The sequence below is a fragment of the Rattus norvegicus genome, chromosome 18 (assembly GCF_036323735.1).
Source record: "Rattus norvegicus strain BN/NHsdMcwi chromosome 18, GRCr8, whole genome shotgun sequence".
Classification (NCBI taxonomy): domain Eukaryota; kingdom Metazoa; phylum Chordata; class Mammalia; order Rodentia; family Muridae; genus Rattus; species Rattus norvegicus.
Window position 1 is genome coordinate 50,468,631 of NC_086036.1, and position 16,300 is coordinate 50,484,930.

The following is a 16,300-nucleotide window of genomic DNA, read 5'->3' on the forward strand; positions in this document are numbered from 1 at the left end:
AACAGATGTCATCTTTCATTAAGATGACATTTAAAATGTCATCTTTCATTAAGGACTTTGATCTGTTTGGAGTTGCCTTTTATACAGAAAGAGAGATAGAAATCCAGTCCTATATTTTTGCATGTTGATGTCCAGTTTTTCTAGCACCATTTGTTAAAGAATCTATCTTTTCTCCAATGTAGGTTTTTTATATCTTTGTTAAAAGTCAAGTGAATAACACTTTGGCTTTATACATGGTTTCTTTCTTCATATTATAATATTTCTCCTACAATATATAGAATGTCTTAGAATTATCACACATAATGCAGAAAAACATTCAGTGAATATAAGAAAGAATGTGCAACTGAACCGTGATTACAAGGAACAGGGAAGTGGGGTTGGAATGGACCCAGCTGGAAGAGCGTTTACTGACTCAGCTTGGGGCTCCAGGTTTGATGCCTGGCACCACATTAACTAGGTGCAGCACCACATGCATATAATCCTAGCACTGAAGAGGAGAAAATGACAAATTCCTGAATGTTTAAGAAAAAAGAGTTGAGAACACTCCAAAGATTAAAAGTAGCTGTGGAAGTAGCCATTTGAAGTGACACCGAAAATCCAGAGACAAAAGGTGAGACAGCTCCTATTTGTAATCCAGAGCATGGCAGAATGAGGCAGAAAGGTCACCATGAGTTCAAGACCTGCCCTGACATACAACAGTGTGTCTCAAAATAACACGAGACATTTAGATAGAAAGGCTCTGATGTTAAAATCAACAATAAAACCAAACAAACAAACAAACCAACAGAAATAAGTCTGAAACTTTGGAGAGTAAATGTTACAAATATAGGTTGCAGGGACTTAGGACATGGCCCAGCAGTTAAGAGCACTGACTGCGAGGCTTCTTCCTTTCCTCTAGTGGCAGCCATCAGGTGAGCCAAGATGGGTGCATACAAATACATCCAGGAGCTGTGGAGGAAGAAGCAGTCCGACGTGATGCGCTTCCTTCTAAGGGTCCGCTGCTGGCAGTACCGCCAGCTCTCTGCGCTGCACAGGGCTCCCCGCCCCACCTGGCCTGATAAGGCGCGAAGGCTGGGATACAAGGCTAAGCAAGGTTATGTCATTTACAGGATCCGTGTCCGCCGCGGTGGTCGCAAGCGCCCAGTTCCTAAGGGTGCAACCTACGGCAAGCCTGTCCACCACGGTGTTAACCAGCTGAAGTTTGCCCGAAGCCTTCAGTCTGTTGCTGAGGAGAGAGCTGGGCGCCATTGTGGAGCTTTGAGAGTCCTGAATTCCTACTGGGTTGGTGAAGATTCCACATATAAATTTTTTGAGGTTATCCTCATTGATCCATTCCATAAAGCTATCAGAAGAAATCCCGACACCCAATGGATCACCAAACCAGTCCACAAGCACAGGGAGATGCGTGGGCTGACATCTGCTGGCCGCAAGAGCCGTGGCCTTGGAAAGGGCCACAAGTTCCACCACACCATTGGTGGGTCTCGCCGTGCAGCCTGGAGAAGGCGCAACACTCTTCAGCTCCACCGTTACCGCTAATCCACGTAATATTTGTAAAATTAATATCCAATAAACAACTTAGGACAGTCAAAAAAAAAAAAAAAAAAAAAAAAAAAGAGCACTGACTGCTCTTCCAGAAGGCATGGGTTCAATTCCCAGCACTCACATGGCAGCTTACAACTGTCTGTAACTCAAGTTCTAGGGGATCCGAAACTTTCACACAGACTTACTTGGAAACAAAATACTAATGAATATAAAATAGAAGTGAATAAAATCACTTTTAAAAATGGATGGAAAGGAGAGAGAGCGAGAGAGAGGGAGAGAGTTGGGGGGAGAAAGAGGGAGAGAGACGGAGAGAGAGGGAGAGAGATTTGGAAATACCATAGACAATAGCAGTTAAGTGAAGAGGCTTGAAGACCCTTAAAGAAAGTCAAGACAGAAATGACTTAAGGGGGAAAGCTATGATGGAGGGGAAGTTTAGGAAGGGCCATTAAGGAGATAAAGAGAGTTCAAAAAGCAAAGAGGAGAATTAAAATTCAACCTCTTCTTAGAAACCAAGGGAGCAGAGACCTGGGGAAGTGACAGATGGGCAGGGACACGGTCTTCAGGTAAATGTCATTTAATCTGTCAGTCACCAAGCTCTCAGTGGGAAGATGAGAGAATACTGCAGAGTTCCAAAGGCTAAAGGTTTAGTAGGGAGTAAGGAACAAAGACAAGGACAATAGAAAGTTCATTAGCTTTGATGATGAACAGAAGGGAGACAGCTTTATATCTTTGAAGTGAAAAGATTAAACAAGTAAAACTATTGAAGTTGAGAAATGGAGGAGAAAACATTGAAGAGGGAGTTGTGAAGAGAGAGCAAAAAGAGTGGCTGGAAAGATAGTTAAGTAGTTAAGAGCATTTGCTGCTCTTGCAGAGGACCTGAGCTCAATTCTCAGCACACAAATAGTGGCACACAACTGCCTGTAACTATAGTCCCAGGTCAGCAGATGCCTTCTCATGGCCTCCACAGGCATCAAACATGCAAGTGGTACATAGACATACATGTAGACAAAATATTTCTATTTGTCCAGATGATCCATTTATTAGAGAAAGTAAAGTATTAAAATCATCTATTATTAATGGGTTGATGTTAATCTCTGCTTTAATTTCACTCTTACATTTCTTATGAAATTAGTGTACAAGAGTTTGGTGCATGTTTGGGATAGTAATGTCTTTTGGTTAATTGTTAGTTTGATTAGAATGAATGGCCTTCTTTATCTCTTCTGATTAGTTTTAGCTAAGTCTGTTTTGTCAGATAGCAAGATAGGAGTATCTGCGTGCTTGCTAGTCACATTTACATTTTTTCCTTCCTTTGACTCTAAGGGTACCTATCTTTAAAGCTGTGCTTCTTGTAGACAACAGATGGATTTTGTTTCTCTGTTCATTCAACCACCCTGTGTCTTTTGATTGGAGAATTAAGGCTATGAATATTTATGGTTATTATTGAAAGTGTGCATGGATTAGTCATTGTGTTGTCCATTTGGGGTAGTGGTGTTTGTTCTCAGTGGGACTTTTTGTTTTAGTAATAATGGCTTCATATTTCTTTCTAGATTCTCTTGGCCATTTTCATCTTTCTTTAGTGCCAAATACTGCTTCCTGTATTTTCTTTAGCTGTGGTGTCTTAGTTAGGGTTTTATCGATGTGAACAGAAAACATGACCAAGGCAACTCTCATTAGGACAACATTTAATTGTGGCTGGCTTACAGGTTCAGAGATTCAGTCCATTATCATCAAGGCAGGAACATGGTAGCATCCAGGCAGGCATGGTGCAGGAGGAGCTGAGAGTTCTACATCTTCATCTGAAGGCTGCTAGCAGAATACTGACTTCCAGGCAACTAGGATGAGGGTCTTATAGCCCACACTCACAGTGACACACCTACTCCAATAGAGCCATACCTTCTAATAGTGCTATTCCCTGAGCAGAGCATATACCAACCATCACATGTGGTTTATTGGTTTTAATTCTTTAGGCAGTTGATATCATGGGAAGTTTTTCTCTCTCTGCCTATGACACATAGTTTTGCCGTATGTATTAAACTAGGTTGGCCTTCATGGTATTTTAGAAGGCCAAATGGATTGCCCCAGGTTCCTTAGACTTTCAAAGTTTACACTGAGAAGTCAGCTGTTACTCCCTTTGTGATGGGTTCCCTTTGTACGGGACTTGATTTTTCTCCTGCAGCTTTTAATATATTTTCTTTGTTCTCTATACTTAGTGTTCTAACTATGATTTGCATACTGTTGGGAGTTTCTTTTTCAGTCTCTTCTTTTTGGTGTTCTGTGTGCTTCTTTTATCTGTGTATGTTTTTTCTTAGTTTTGAGAAATTTTCTTGTTGAAAATATGGCATAGCCATGCATCTGAGATTCATCTCCCTCATCTATTCTTACAATATGAAGGTTTGCCCTTTTCAAATTTTTTTAAAATTACTTTTATTTCATGTGCTTTGGTGTTTTGTTTGCATGTGTGAGAATATTGGGTCCTCTGGGACTGGAGTTACAGAGGGTTGTAAGCTGTCATGTGAGTGCTGGGAATTGAACCCGGGTCCTCTGGAAGCAGCCAGTGCTCTTAACTGCTAAGCCATCTATCTCTCCAGCCCAGGTGTGCTGTTTTCATGTTATTCCACATTTCCTGTATGTTCCTTTCCTGTGCTTGCTTGCTTTCTTGCTTTATTTTATTTTTTTTATTATAGTCTGCTGTTTCTTCTAGACGCTCTACTCAATTTTTGAGTCCTGGGAGTGTATCTACTGCTTGGTTCATCCTACTCCCAAGGTTTTCCTTTGGGTTTTCTAGCTGGGCTGTTGGGTTTTTCAATTCAATTTTCATATCTGCTTCCATTTTCAAATCCTGGTTGTCCATCAACCTTATGCTTGTGTTTCCTGGTCATCACTCCTGTAGAGGTCATTGTGTTTTTCTCTTTAAGGCACTGAGCTGTTCCTTTGAATTCCTTGAATTATTTGATGAAGTTCGTGGCTTTCTTTTACATTCTGTGTCCTGGGGTTCAGTTACAAAACTCTCATTGGCAGACATTTCTGAAGGACTAAGGGGGCTTGGGGGTGAAATCCAGCCTCGCTCTTTCATGCTGTTTGTATTTTTGTCAAAAGATCTGGGATGTGGAGTCTTTTTTATTTTTTATTTTTATTTTTATTTTTTAGCTCTGTGTCTGATACAGACAGACGGAGCAGGTTGGGGCAGAAGAAAGTATATGGATGGGTGTCTTAGTTCCTGTATCTGTAGCTGTGAAGAGACACCATGACCTTGGAACCTCTTATAATACAAAAACAAACAAACAAACAAACAAACAAACAAACAAAAACAACCCCATTTATCTGGGGCTGGCTTACAGTTTCAGAAGTTTAGTCCATTATTGATGTGGCAGGAAACATGGCAGTATGCAGGCAAAGGGAGTGCTTGAGATCTACATCTTGATCCACGGCAGCAGGAGATTGTGAGCTGCACTGGGTGTAGCTTGAGCATATGAGACCTCGAAGCCCACACCCACAATGACACATTTCCTCTCACAAGGCTACACTTCCTAATAGTGCCAACTCTGATTGGACAAGCATTCAAACACTTGACTGTTTTGGGTCTTTTCCTAATTAAACCACAATCAGTCTGGTTGGGCCTAAAGGTTGAATAAGCCTTAGGTGGAATGAAATCAGGTACACACAGGGCCTGAATTGCTATGTAGAATGTGCATCCTTGTCCAAGCTGAGGGTTCGGTGGTTGGAGCTGCTGTATAACAAGTTCAAGGATAGCCTGGGGTACATAAGACTATCTCAAAACCAAACGAAGAAAACCAAACTAAAGCAAAGTGAACTCTTGGGCTTTCTATCACTATCACAAATGTGTGAAATCAATCAGGTTCAAAAACAAAGGGCTTATTCTGTTCCAGAGTGTCCGGCATTTCAGTCCATTATCACTGACGCCCTGCCTTTGAGCCTCTGGTGAGCAGTGTGTTATGGTGCAGGAGGCTGCTCATCTTGCAGCGTCTGAGAAACAAAGACGGAAGGGCCTAAGGTCCCATAGACACTTCAAGAGCACACTGCCAACGACCTAACTTCCCCCTCAAAGATTCTCTCCTTCCTCAATATCACTGTGTGCTGGTGAACATGTGAGCCTCTGTGAGGCATTCCAGATATAAACTATAGCCCTCCCTTTCCTTAAAACAAGAATAAGAGGAGGGACAAGGCAGGGAATAAAGGTTACTAACGTTTCCATGTCTGCTAGCATCCATCTTCACACTAACATCTTCTTATAAAAAAAGAAAAAAGTCAAGTTGGTGTTTATTGAGTAAACATTGTGAGAGTAGTTTGATTAGTTCTGGTAAGGGGTGGGGATCCCACCATTATACAATCTATAAGAGATGTATTTATCAAATGAGCAAGCCATGATAGGTCATGTGATGATGATATAAATACTCCATGCCACTCAAGCACAAGAAAACCAATCTTCTGTTACTTGTTTTTCAGTCTCAGTAAGCATTAAAGAACCATGTTACTGGTAGGGACAAGGAAAAATTAAATTCAAATTTGGGGGGTTTTCTCTTGAAGTTTGGTTAGGTTAGCACAGTCATCTGAGTCCTACTTTTCATGGGACAAATACGCTGTGGAGTATGCATGTGGAGCAGCATAATTGTCTGGTGGGACTCATTTCACCAAGTACTTTGTTCCTCTAGTTTTTACATGTGCCTGAGTTAAACACAGAAGTTTTCAATAGCTGTAATTGGTGTTTCTTAATGAAGGCTTGCCAGGCTACCTGGGTATTTATAATTTGAAAAGTAAAGTCCTGTTTCAACAGTAAGGATCTGCAGCAACTCCTGCTATAGCAGTCACCCTGATTGACCACAGTTGGTTAAAAAGGTGCCAGGCTGATTCACTTGTGTTCTTCGGAAAGCCTGGAGAGCGAAAGCATTTGGAGATAAACATGGAAGGACTCGGACTTGCTGGTTTATTTCTGTCTTGTGTTGAAACAAGCACTGTGTTTGTCAGGAACATGGAAAGAGCTAGACCCCATTTCCAGTTCTCATGAACAAAGCCCTCACTGATATTGAAGGAAGACAGGGCAAGGGCATGCTTTGAGTTTGAAGCAGCCTGGGGGAGGGAGGGTTCTCCCAAGGCCTTAGTTTCTCAAGACATCTCTCCCATGAGGTGGCCCAAGTCCCACATAGGCGCATTTCCCTCTTGCTGATGAGGGCATTGCGGTGAGTCACTTTTAAGAAGAGAAAAGCCCCAGAGAAGAAATTACCATTAAAACGTTATAAATTAGTGGAAGAAATTAGCCTGTCAACTACAGAGATTTAGACTGAGAACAATTAAGGACAGAAAACAAGGGAGGGCAAATAGCCTCCACTCTAGACAAAGCAAGGAAGAGCCTTCCTGGGTGGCAAGTTCCCTACAGTGGAGGATCCTGAGTCACCCATCAGAAGGGATAGAAGCAATCACATGTACCTTATGTGCCAAGGCACTCAGTGTCTTATAGATGGGACCCATTCCTGAAGAAACAGTTAAGAAGATCACGTGACTTCAATCTTCCCTGACTGCTCCACAACTAAATGTCTAGTCTAATGACACCCCACCCGGATACTTTTCCTCAGACAGGGGTTGGTTCTCTTTAGATCAGAGTGAGAGCAGAATTCCAGGTTAAACTCAATTACTGAGACTACTACCCAGTCTGGGGTGCTGTAATGTTACTGCAGTGAAAACACAAGGCCAAGTTTATTTCAGTCGTGAATAAGACTGAGAGTAAAGATTTTGGTTTCTTTAATTAATGGAATCATTCCAGTTCAATGTTCATTTGTTTCTGGACTGGATAGGAGTTCAGAGAAATCAGAAGCTTGCAAATGTATTCTTTTATCAGGTGAGAAGACCTGTCTGTCTCATTCACTAATGTTTAGGGGTTTTATTTTTGTTTTAAATTGAAAAGGATATTTTAAAAATATAAAGAAAATGAAAGACATGAAACGGCTATTGCATTCTTCATACTTTATTTCCTTGTTTGACTCTCTTTAGCAACACTTGGCTTTGGTTATTCCCATTTTTTTTTAAGATTTATTTATTTATTATATATAAGTACACTGTAGCTGCCTTCAGACACACCAGAAGAGGGCATCGGATCTCTTTACAGATGGTTGTGAGCCACCATGTGGTTGCTGGGAATTGAACTCATGACCTCTGGAAGAGCAGTCGGGTGCTCTTAACCGCTGAGCCATCTCTCCAGCCCGGTTATTCCCATTTTTTAGACGAGATAAGGGATGTCATTGAGTTTAACTAACTTGCTAATGACACACAATTCAGAATCGAATGCAATGTTTTATTTATTTATACATACATACATACATACATACATACATAGTATTCTGTCTTATACTCTGAGCTACAAGATAGCTACTTTCCACAAATCACCCTGTGTTTGATGCCAAAAGTTAAATGTAAGTTCTAAATTTAGCTATATAGTCCAAGAATATTCCTGGTCCAAGTAGTGCTCCTATTAAGTACTTCTTATGAAATAAGGAACTTTGGGGAACAGTTCTGTTCACAGAATAAAGTTCCATAGATTGAAATGTGCTAAACCATCGAGAATATTCAGTGCTCCACAGTACAGTGAAGTTCTGTTTGTTTTTGTTAAAACAGAAACTCAAGGGCAACAACGGCATGAGGTACTTTAAGTTGAATGCCGTACTCCGTTTCTGCTATGGACAGCCATACACATCCAGCCAGGATGTTTGAAATGATCATGGTCAGGAATAGAAAACTATTCCTGTTTGCAAACCTTTAGTACTCTGGTATTTAACTTAAATGTTTACTAAGCTGATAAATAGATCCCATTGAAATATGGTAGCAGACTTGCTGGCAATTATATGATCATTATTTTTTAATCTATTCTGTAGTACAGAACAAACTAACAAAGTTGATCATGGGTTTCCTTGAGTATGAATGGAAGAAAAAACTAAGTGGATTGTGTGCCACAGTATTTGAAAAACAGCTGTAAGTGTCATTGAAAAAAATATAGATATTCAGAACCAAGTTGACTATTTTATTTCTTCATTTTTGTTTTGTCTGTTTATACTCAGTTTGTGAGGGACACCACTGTACTTTTAAAAAAATGGAGGAAGTATGGCAAATACGGGCTAAGACCTCAGCTGTGTATAGGCGTGACTGGGGGGCCAGCAGCTATTGGGTTGTTTGAGATGCCCATGCTTCTGAGGTAGAGAAAAACAGACCCTGGTCAGTGTCAAGGGAAGCTATGGTACAGGCTGTGGCACATCAGACCACAAGGATCTAGGACAAGGGACCTCTCATGGCAGTAAGAAGCACAAAGTTGCAAATTTGTTTTGGAATCCTTTAGAAGATAGGGGTGGGGGAGTGGAAGAGGGCATTATAGTTTTTAACCACCAGAGAATCAAAGATGTAAGCACATTTAACCCTGAGTGGAGACTGAGGGGGTTTCATAGATGGTATAAAGTCAGGGAACCCCAAATGCACGACTCTTCTTAGTATGAAGAAACAAAGGGAGATTAATCATGAATTAAATCCACAGATCAGTTCATAAACTCTGGGTACAGAATGCTGGAGGAGTCTTTAATGGCAGCCATGGCTCCTTCTGACTCTCCTTAGCCGTCCGTGAGTAGGCTTACATGCCCTCCATTTAGTGACAGATTGACATAAAGTGACACTATTCAGAATCCAGCCACTTCCTATGGACTTGGTACATGCCTGATCCAAAAAAGAAAGTAAACTTTGTTCACCAGATGTTGACATTTCCTGCGCATTAACCAACCATTTCTGTGAAGATGGTTTCCAGGTGCATTCCAGAGTGGAGGGAATCGATGCCAAATATTTCGAAATTCTGAACACACTTCAAAGTAACCGTTCTTGTCCTGTAATCATTTTTGAGTTAGTATCTTGGGAAATTATTTTCCATGGTTACATATCTGATTTTATAATAGATATCAATAGGGAAATGGGATTTGTTTTTTTGAAAATTCACTTTATAGCCAAATTTACTAGTGCGCATTTCATAAAGTGAGAAATGAATTTATGTATGTTGATAGTTATCTTCTCTACATGTGCCTACCTTTCTGGGGCTTCCTTCCTTGCAGCATCTGACAGGAGAAAATTGACTGACAGGAGAACATAGCTTACTTAGCACATTAGCACATATATGAGACTATAAATGGGAAAGCACAAGGTAGCTTATCCTATACTGTGTATCATGACACCTTCTCCCTACTATGTAGGTAAAATATGTAGAGTGAACCAGAGAAGGAAATCTTTTTCTTATGTGCTATTCTCACCTTTATGTTATAAATACCAAGACACAGTGTTAGCATGGTCATATGCTTTTCCTATGTTCTCAGAATTAGGAAATATACACGGAATAATAAGGTAGAATTTGTTCCTGCCCTTCCACCTCTTGTATTTCCTTTACCCATGAAACTGTATTGCCAGGCTTGCTCAGTCTAGTAACGTACCAGCCATCCTTCTTTCTCTTGCCTACATGTAGTCCTGTTTTCCTTTCTGCCTGCTGAATTTCAGTATTCCCTTCTTCACCCATCCAAACAAAGGCAGATTCATGAGTTCCAGGTTCGGAGTCTGCCACTGGAAATAAAGTTCTCACTAAGCTTACATTCAGCTTACAGCAATCTTTAAGGCAAACTACAGACTTAAAACTACACATTTGTGTGTGTGTGTGTGTGTGTGTGTGTGTGTGTGTGTGTGTGTAGGAATAGGAATGAGGCAATCTAGATACCCAGATGGACTCTCTAAGCCTGACTGCAACCACCATCACTTAAGAGTCATGGAGGAGACATGGAACACAGGAGTCTTTCTGAGCTCCAGATTATTCACTTTCTTAACTAATCAATAATTGTTATAATTAAAATTGATAGCTGCAAATAACAGGACAGAAGGGTGCTGCCAGAATGCTGATTGTGTCTTTGGCTTGGCAAGATAGGCAGCAGAGTGGAACACTTATTTTCCAATTTGCTTTTAGCTGTGTGCAAATTGCTTTTGCTGTATCCAGCTGATTTAGACCTTGCCTGGAGGTGCGCTAGATTAATTGGGAGCCACACATTCATTGCTTACAGAATGGACTCTGTAATTGGCGAAATTTGTTAGTGCCAGTTATAAAATAACTATATAGTTCTGCTTTTAGCTGTCCTTTCATTACTCTTTCCATAAGAGAGGCCACAGGAGGCAATTAGAAGGACTCTGATGATGAAGATGGGCTTTTCCTCAAGGACTCAAAGGAACATGTCCACAGTCGATATTTTACCCAAGCCAATAGTGGTGTGACTATGGTATTGATTTTTTTCTCAAAAGTTGAAAAAGTACTTGAGTACATATAGGAATTTTTCCATCTTTACTGTGACCGAGAGTTACATACGAGAATCCACTCCGTTAGAGAGGTGAGCAGGTTTTTCAAAATGATTCTTTGCTCTCACTCAGCCTCATTGGGTTGCACAGCACAAGTACTCTTTCTTGCTTACTACAAATGGAAGCAAGATGAACAATCCCAGGGCTGCAGCTGGGTGCCCTCCAGTTTGTAATTCTTCTTCTACTGTCTTCCTTGGGTCAAAGGATTGCATAGGACTGTACTGTCTACTGAGGACATCAGGTGAAACTAAATGGATATGTAAGTTATTTTTGTCAGAAAAGCTCATTCCAACCCAAGGGCAGAAACTAGAAGGTCAATAATAGAACACAGTGATAAATGATCAAAAGAAAGGATGTCTTCCTTTTCATATAAGGGTCTTAAAAAATGTTTTATAGGTAGGCATGGTAACTCACACTGGTAATCCCTGCATCTGAGAGACTAGAGTAGAAGGATGACCTCTAGGCCAGCCTAGTCCACAGATTGAGAATTTGTCTCAAAACAAAAATTTAAATTTAAATTAAAAAATAAAACAACACCAAACAAAGAAAACCAAAAAAGCAAGCATCCTATAAGAGAGACTTAAACATACAAAGTAATGCATTCCATCCCTAGGATCCTCTTGGATCTATTAGGTCTGTCCAACTACCTTTCTGAGGAGACAGAACTTCTTTCCCAATGTTCCAGCAAATTCCAGACCCACGCTGAGCTACATGCACACTCCTGAACCAGTCACTGAGGTCAGGAGTGAAGTCTGTGCTTATTAGCCACATCTGAGCTCCGTGCCTGACCTGGAATACAAGTAGAATCCATCCCCTATATGACCTGTACTATGCCAGAATGGTGAGAGGGAAGCCGTCATAGAGATACTGGGGTAGACACTGAGTGTACAAATGGGTCTTAGACAGAGGCAACAGCAAATGACTGCCATGCTAAAGGGATGTAGTAAACTATTAGGAAAGCTTTTTAATCTTTTATATTCAATGGGAATGTTGGAATCCCACCAAATCTAAAGATTGTTTCTTCTAGAAAATTGCCTATGTAATCACGCCATGGAAGAGACTGCCCAGTACCTCAGAAAGCTCCACACATCCCTAGAGCTCAACCACTAACATGGAGATTGGAAAGTCTTTCAGAGGTGAAGGACCATTCTGTGGATCTGGGGAGATGACTCAGACTCAGTAGTCTGACTAGGTACTGGGTGCAAAGAAGAGGACAAGAGTTCAGATACCAGGTAGCCCAGAAATGAAGGGGACTAGATAGGTAGATTCCAAAGTTTCCCTGGCCAGGCAGCCTGGCTAAAATAACAATCTAGGTTCAAAGAGAGATCCTGCCTCAAAATATGAGATGGAGAACTAGAGGACAACACCTGAACTGTGGGGTGGGCACACACACACACACACACACACACACACACACACACACGTGCGCATAGCCTTGAGCTTTAGTAAGTGTGATGGTTTATATATGCTTGGGCCAAGGAATGGCACTATTAGGAGGTGTGGCCTTAAAAAATTTTTTTTAAAAGGAGGTGTGGCCTTGTTGGAGTAGGTGGAGAATGTGGTCTTTTTTTTTTTTTTTCTTCTTCTTTTTTTTTTTTTTTTTTTTCCGGAGCTGGGGACCAAACCCAGGGCCTTGCGCTTGCTAGGCAAGCGCTCTACCACTGAGCTAAATCCCCAACCCCGAGTGTGGTCTTTAATATCCTAACCCTACATGCCAGGAAGTCAGTCTTCCATTAGCAGCCTTCAGATGAAGACGTAGAACTCTCAGCTCTGCCTGCACCATGCCTGCCTGGATGCTGCCATGATCGTTCCTTGATGATACTGGACTGAATCTCTGAACCTGTAAGCCATCCATAATTAAATGTTGTTCTTTATAAGACTTGCCATGGTCCTGGTGTCTGCTCATGGCAGTAAAACCCTAACTAAGATGCTAAGTATATTTTAATATAAGCTTTAGCATGAGGCTAAAGAGAAGGAGAGGCAGTTAGAGTAAGACACAGCGAGAACATGGGCATGTGCTTCTCAAAGAAGCAGCATCTCTCCAATTAATTCTGAGGGTGGGAATTCTTCCTAGATAGTCCTTTGTCACCACTGAGCTCTATAAGCACAAACCATGCCAAACACTATTTTGTCCAAACGATAGCTGGTCCAGAACCAACTTTTCTAGCATGGGACTAAACAGAGGCCACAAGAGCCACGCCCATTCTTTATCTGGCCTGAGAAAATGAGTATTCTGAGCTGCAACGTTGTGCGGCATGTAATTTAAGCACTCAGATTGAAGATACAGCCGAAAAATACCAAATTTGCTTTGATCTTTCAGCTTTATATAGAAATAGATGTGATCACCAAGGAGGAAAATTGATGCATAATAAAGCAACTTCTTTTATGGCTAGGATCAGAGAAGATGCTCAGACATGAAAGTGACTGCTGGAGAAGAGTATTTCAGAACATTTACTTTGGAAATGTTCATTTGGATGTATTTAAATTAAATTTTTCTCATGATTTGAAAAAAAGTTAACAGCATAAAAAGATAAAATACTTTGATAACTCGGCTGGTGAGATACCTGTGGGTAAGGGTCCTTGCTACCAAGCCTAGTTACCTGCATTTGAGCCCAGAACCCACAAGTTGGAAGGGTCAACTGATAACTGAAAGTGGTCACCTGACTTCTACATGGCATATTCTGGGGTCTCTGTGTGAGTGAACACATAGTCAGACATGCAGACACACACACACACCACACCACACCACACCACACACACATGTACAGACACACACATACACACATATCACAGACTACATACTACCCACACATACACACATATCACACACTACGTACCACCCACACATATACACACACACACCACACCACACCACACACACATCCAGAGACACACACATGCACACATACCACACACCGCGCACTCATACACACACTATACAATAAATAAATAAATAAATAAATAAATAAATGCTAAAAATTCACTTTTATAACAGATAGAGAAATGAAGGAAGAAAAGGAGGAAGGAAGAGAGACAAGACAAAGCCCTGGATATTATCAAAAGACAAGATTAAAGTCATGAATTTGCATAAGTTCTCATACAAACATAGAGAAATGTTTTGCTGCGGCCCACATATTTTCAATTCGAGACTCAGAAAGAGGACAGGGGAACTTCTCTATTTCCATCCAGTTATACATGACTCGTGCAGTGAAAACAAGCTGTGTAATTGGAAGGCAGATAAGCTAAGACAAAGGTGAAGACTAAAGATTTATGGAACGAACAAAAGGACAGTGTGATTCAAAAATAACGCTTGTCTTTTTCTTAGAAGCTTTACCAACCTGACAGGACTATAAAAATCATAAAATTTATATATTTAGAATTGCTAAGCACCAATGTCTGCCCAGGAAGATGTCTCAGCATGGACCCACATTGGTGCTATTCCTGTGTCTGGGGAAAATATGTCTGTCTTCCACCACAGAAGCAGTTTTCAGAAAACTGGTAACTGGTGAAACATTTCAGCCAATTGGAGGCCGTACTGTGTGACTACAGACATGTATGCAGCGGGGGATCTTCCTATCAATGGCCGGGCTGCACAAGGAAGCCCGGCAACCCCATTAGTCAAGTTCCTGGCAGGTATCCAAAGATTTGCCACATCCGATTTTAAACTATATGCAGACGAAAGCAACCTGAGCAATCTGAACAGAAAAGTCAGTCAAGTTAAAAACGGCAACGCTCTAAGGGAGCTACCTGGGACCTGCGAGCCTGAGAAACAGCTCATTGAAGATTTCGGTTAAGGTGATGGCTCCAACTTTCACCTGGTGCACAGCAGGCCTGAGGTGCTTCAAGGGGTGCCCTGGGAAGACACATCAGTTGGCCTTGTGGGTCACCATCCACTTATGTGAAAATGCCTCCAAGGCAGCAGCGGAAGGGCCTTTGAGTAACTTACTAAGCCTAGGATTTTTTCCCTCCCACCCTGGGTGGGTGATGATTCTTAGTCCTAAGCCCCACCTGTCTCTTTAGCTGAATTACTGTTTATCTTAAAACTGATTGTGGGTGGAAATTAGTTGTGTATGCAGGAGAACAGAGATGTTTGAGTCAGAAGGCTTGCGGCAGATAAACATTCTCGGACTAATTGAACCTCTCACTTTGCCCTAATTACATTATAGTGCAATAAGCAGATATGAAGCAAAATAGAACACGATAAAGAATGACCTGCCGACCCAAGTCAGTCTCTGAGCCTAGCAAGACTCACAGTTTGGTCTACTCCTGGTCTACCCAGAGCAAGTGTGGCCAGTACCCAGTGTTGCCCTAGCTTTAACCACTCTGCCCTGGGCTCTTAAAGTCACGATAGCCCTGTCTACATCAGCCTCTGCCTTGAAGAGCGTTAGCCCAGACACACTCAGAACGTACACTGGCATATTTAAAAGGTAGGGGAGGCTGCATGTGGTACTTGCCTTTAGTCCAAGCACTGGAGGGGGTGAGACAGGAGGATCACTGAGTTCCAGATCAACCTGGACTATTAGAAATAAACTATCTTGAGAAACAGAGAAAAATATTAAAAAAAAAAGTAGAGCCACAGATGGAAGAAATTAATATTTTAAGCTTCTTTTATAAAGGAGCATTATATATATATAATATATGTATACTCACACACATATATACATATATACATATATATGAAAACACAGTCTGGTCTCTATCTTCAGACATACCAGAAGAGGGCATCAGATCCCATTACAGATGGTTGTGAGCCACCATGTGGTTGCTGGGAACTGAACTCAGGACCTCTGGAAGAGCAGTCAGTGCTCTTAACCACTGAGCCATCTCTCCAGCTCTAGAAATTAATATTTTTACTCTCCCATTTTTCCTCTAGCTTTCTCACCTTATTTATATTTGTGAGACATCAACTCTAAAAGTTTAATTGTCTCCAGAAAAGACATTTGCATGTAGTCTCTCTGTGATCAGTTGAGGAAGTTAATTACATGTACATGTAACACAATCATCATGAGTTCATGAGTTGGCTTTAATGTAAAAAAAAACAAAACCAAAAAAAAAACCCAAGTAGTTCCCCCCCCCCCCCCGGAGCTGGGGACCGAACCCAGGGCCTTGCGCTTCCTAGGCAAGCGCTCTACCACTGAGCTAAATCCCCAATCCCCAAGTAGTTTAAAAAATGTCCTAGTTTGCTTGCTATTGCTCGGATCAACACCAAGACCGAGAGTGACTTGAGGAGGAGGGGGTTTATCTCATCTTAGCTTAGAGTCTATAATGAAGGAAATTTAGGGCAAGAACTCAAGGTAGGAGCCCAGGGGCAAAAACAGAAGTAGAACCACAAAACAGTACTGTTTGCTGGCTGGCTTCCCAAGGCTTACTCAGCCTGCTTTCACTTTCA

General features: G+C 41.3%; 1 protein-coding gene across 1 annotated transcript; it reads left to right on the forward strand.

Moving 5' to 3' along the window:
• The first annotated feature begins 872 nt into the window (after positions 1–872).
• On the forward strand, positions 873–1,619 carry Rpl15l3 (ribosomal protein L15 like 3). Its single transcript, XM_039097285.2, has one exon. It carries the CDS (start codon positions 922–924, stop codon positions 1,534–1,536), a length of 615 nt encoding a protein of 204 aa, XP_038953213.1. The 5' UTR covers positions 873–921; the 3' UTR covers positions 1,537–1,619.
• The last annotated feature ends 14,681 nt before the right edge of the window (positions 1,620–16,300 follow it).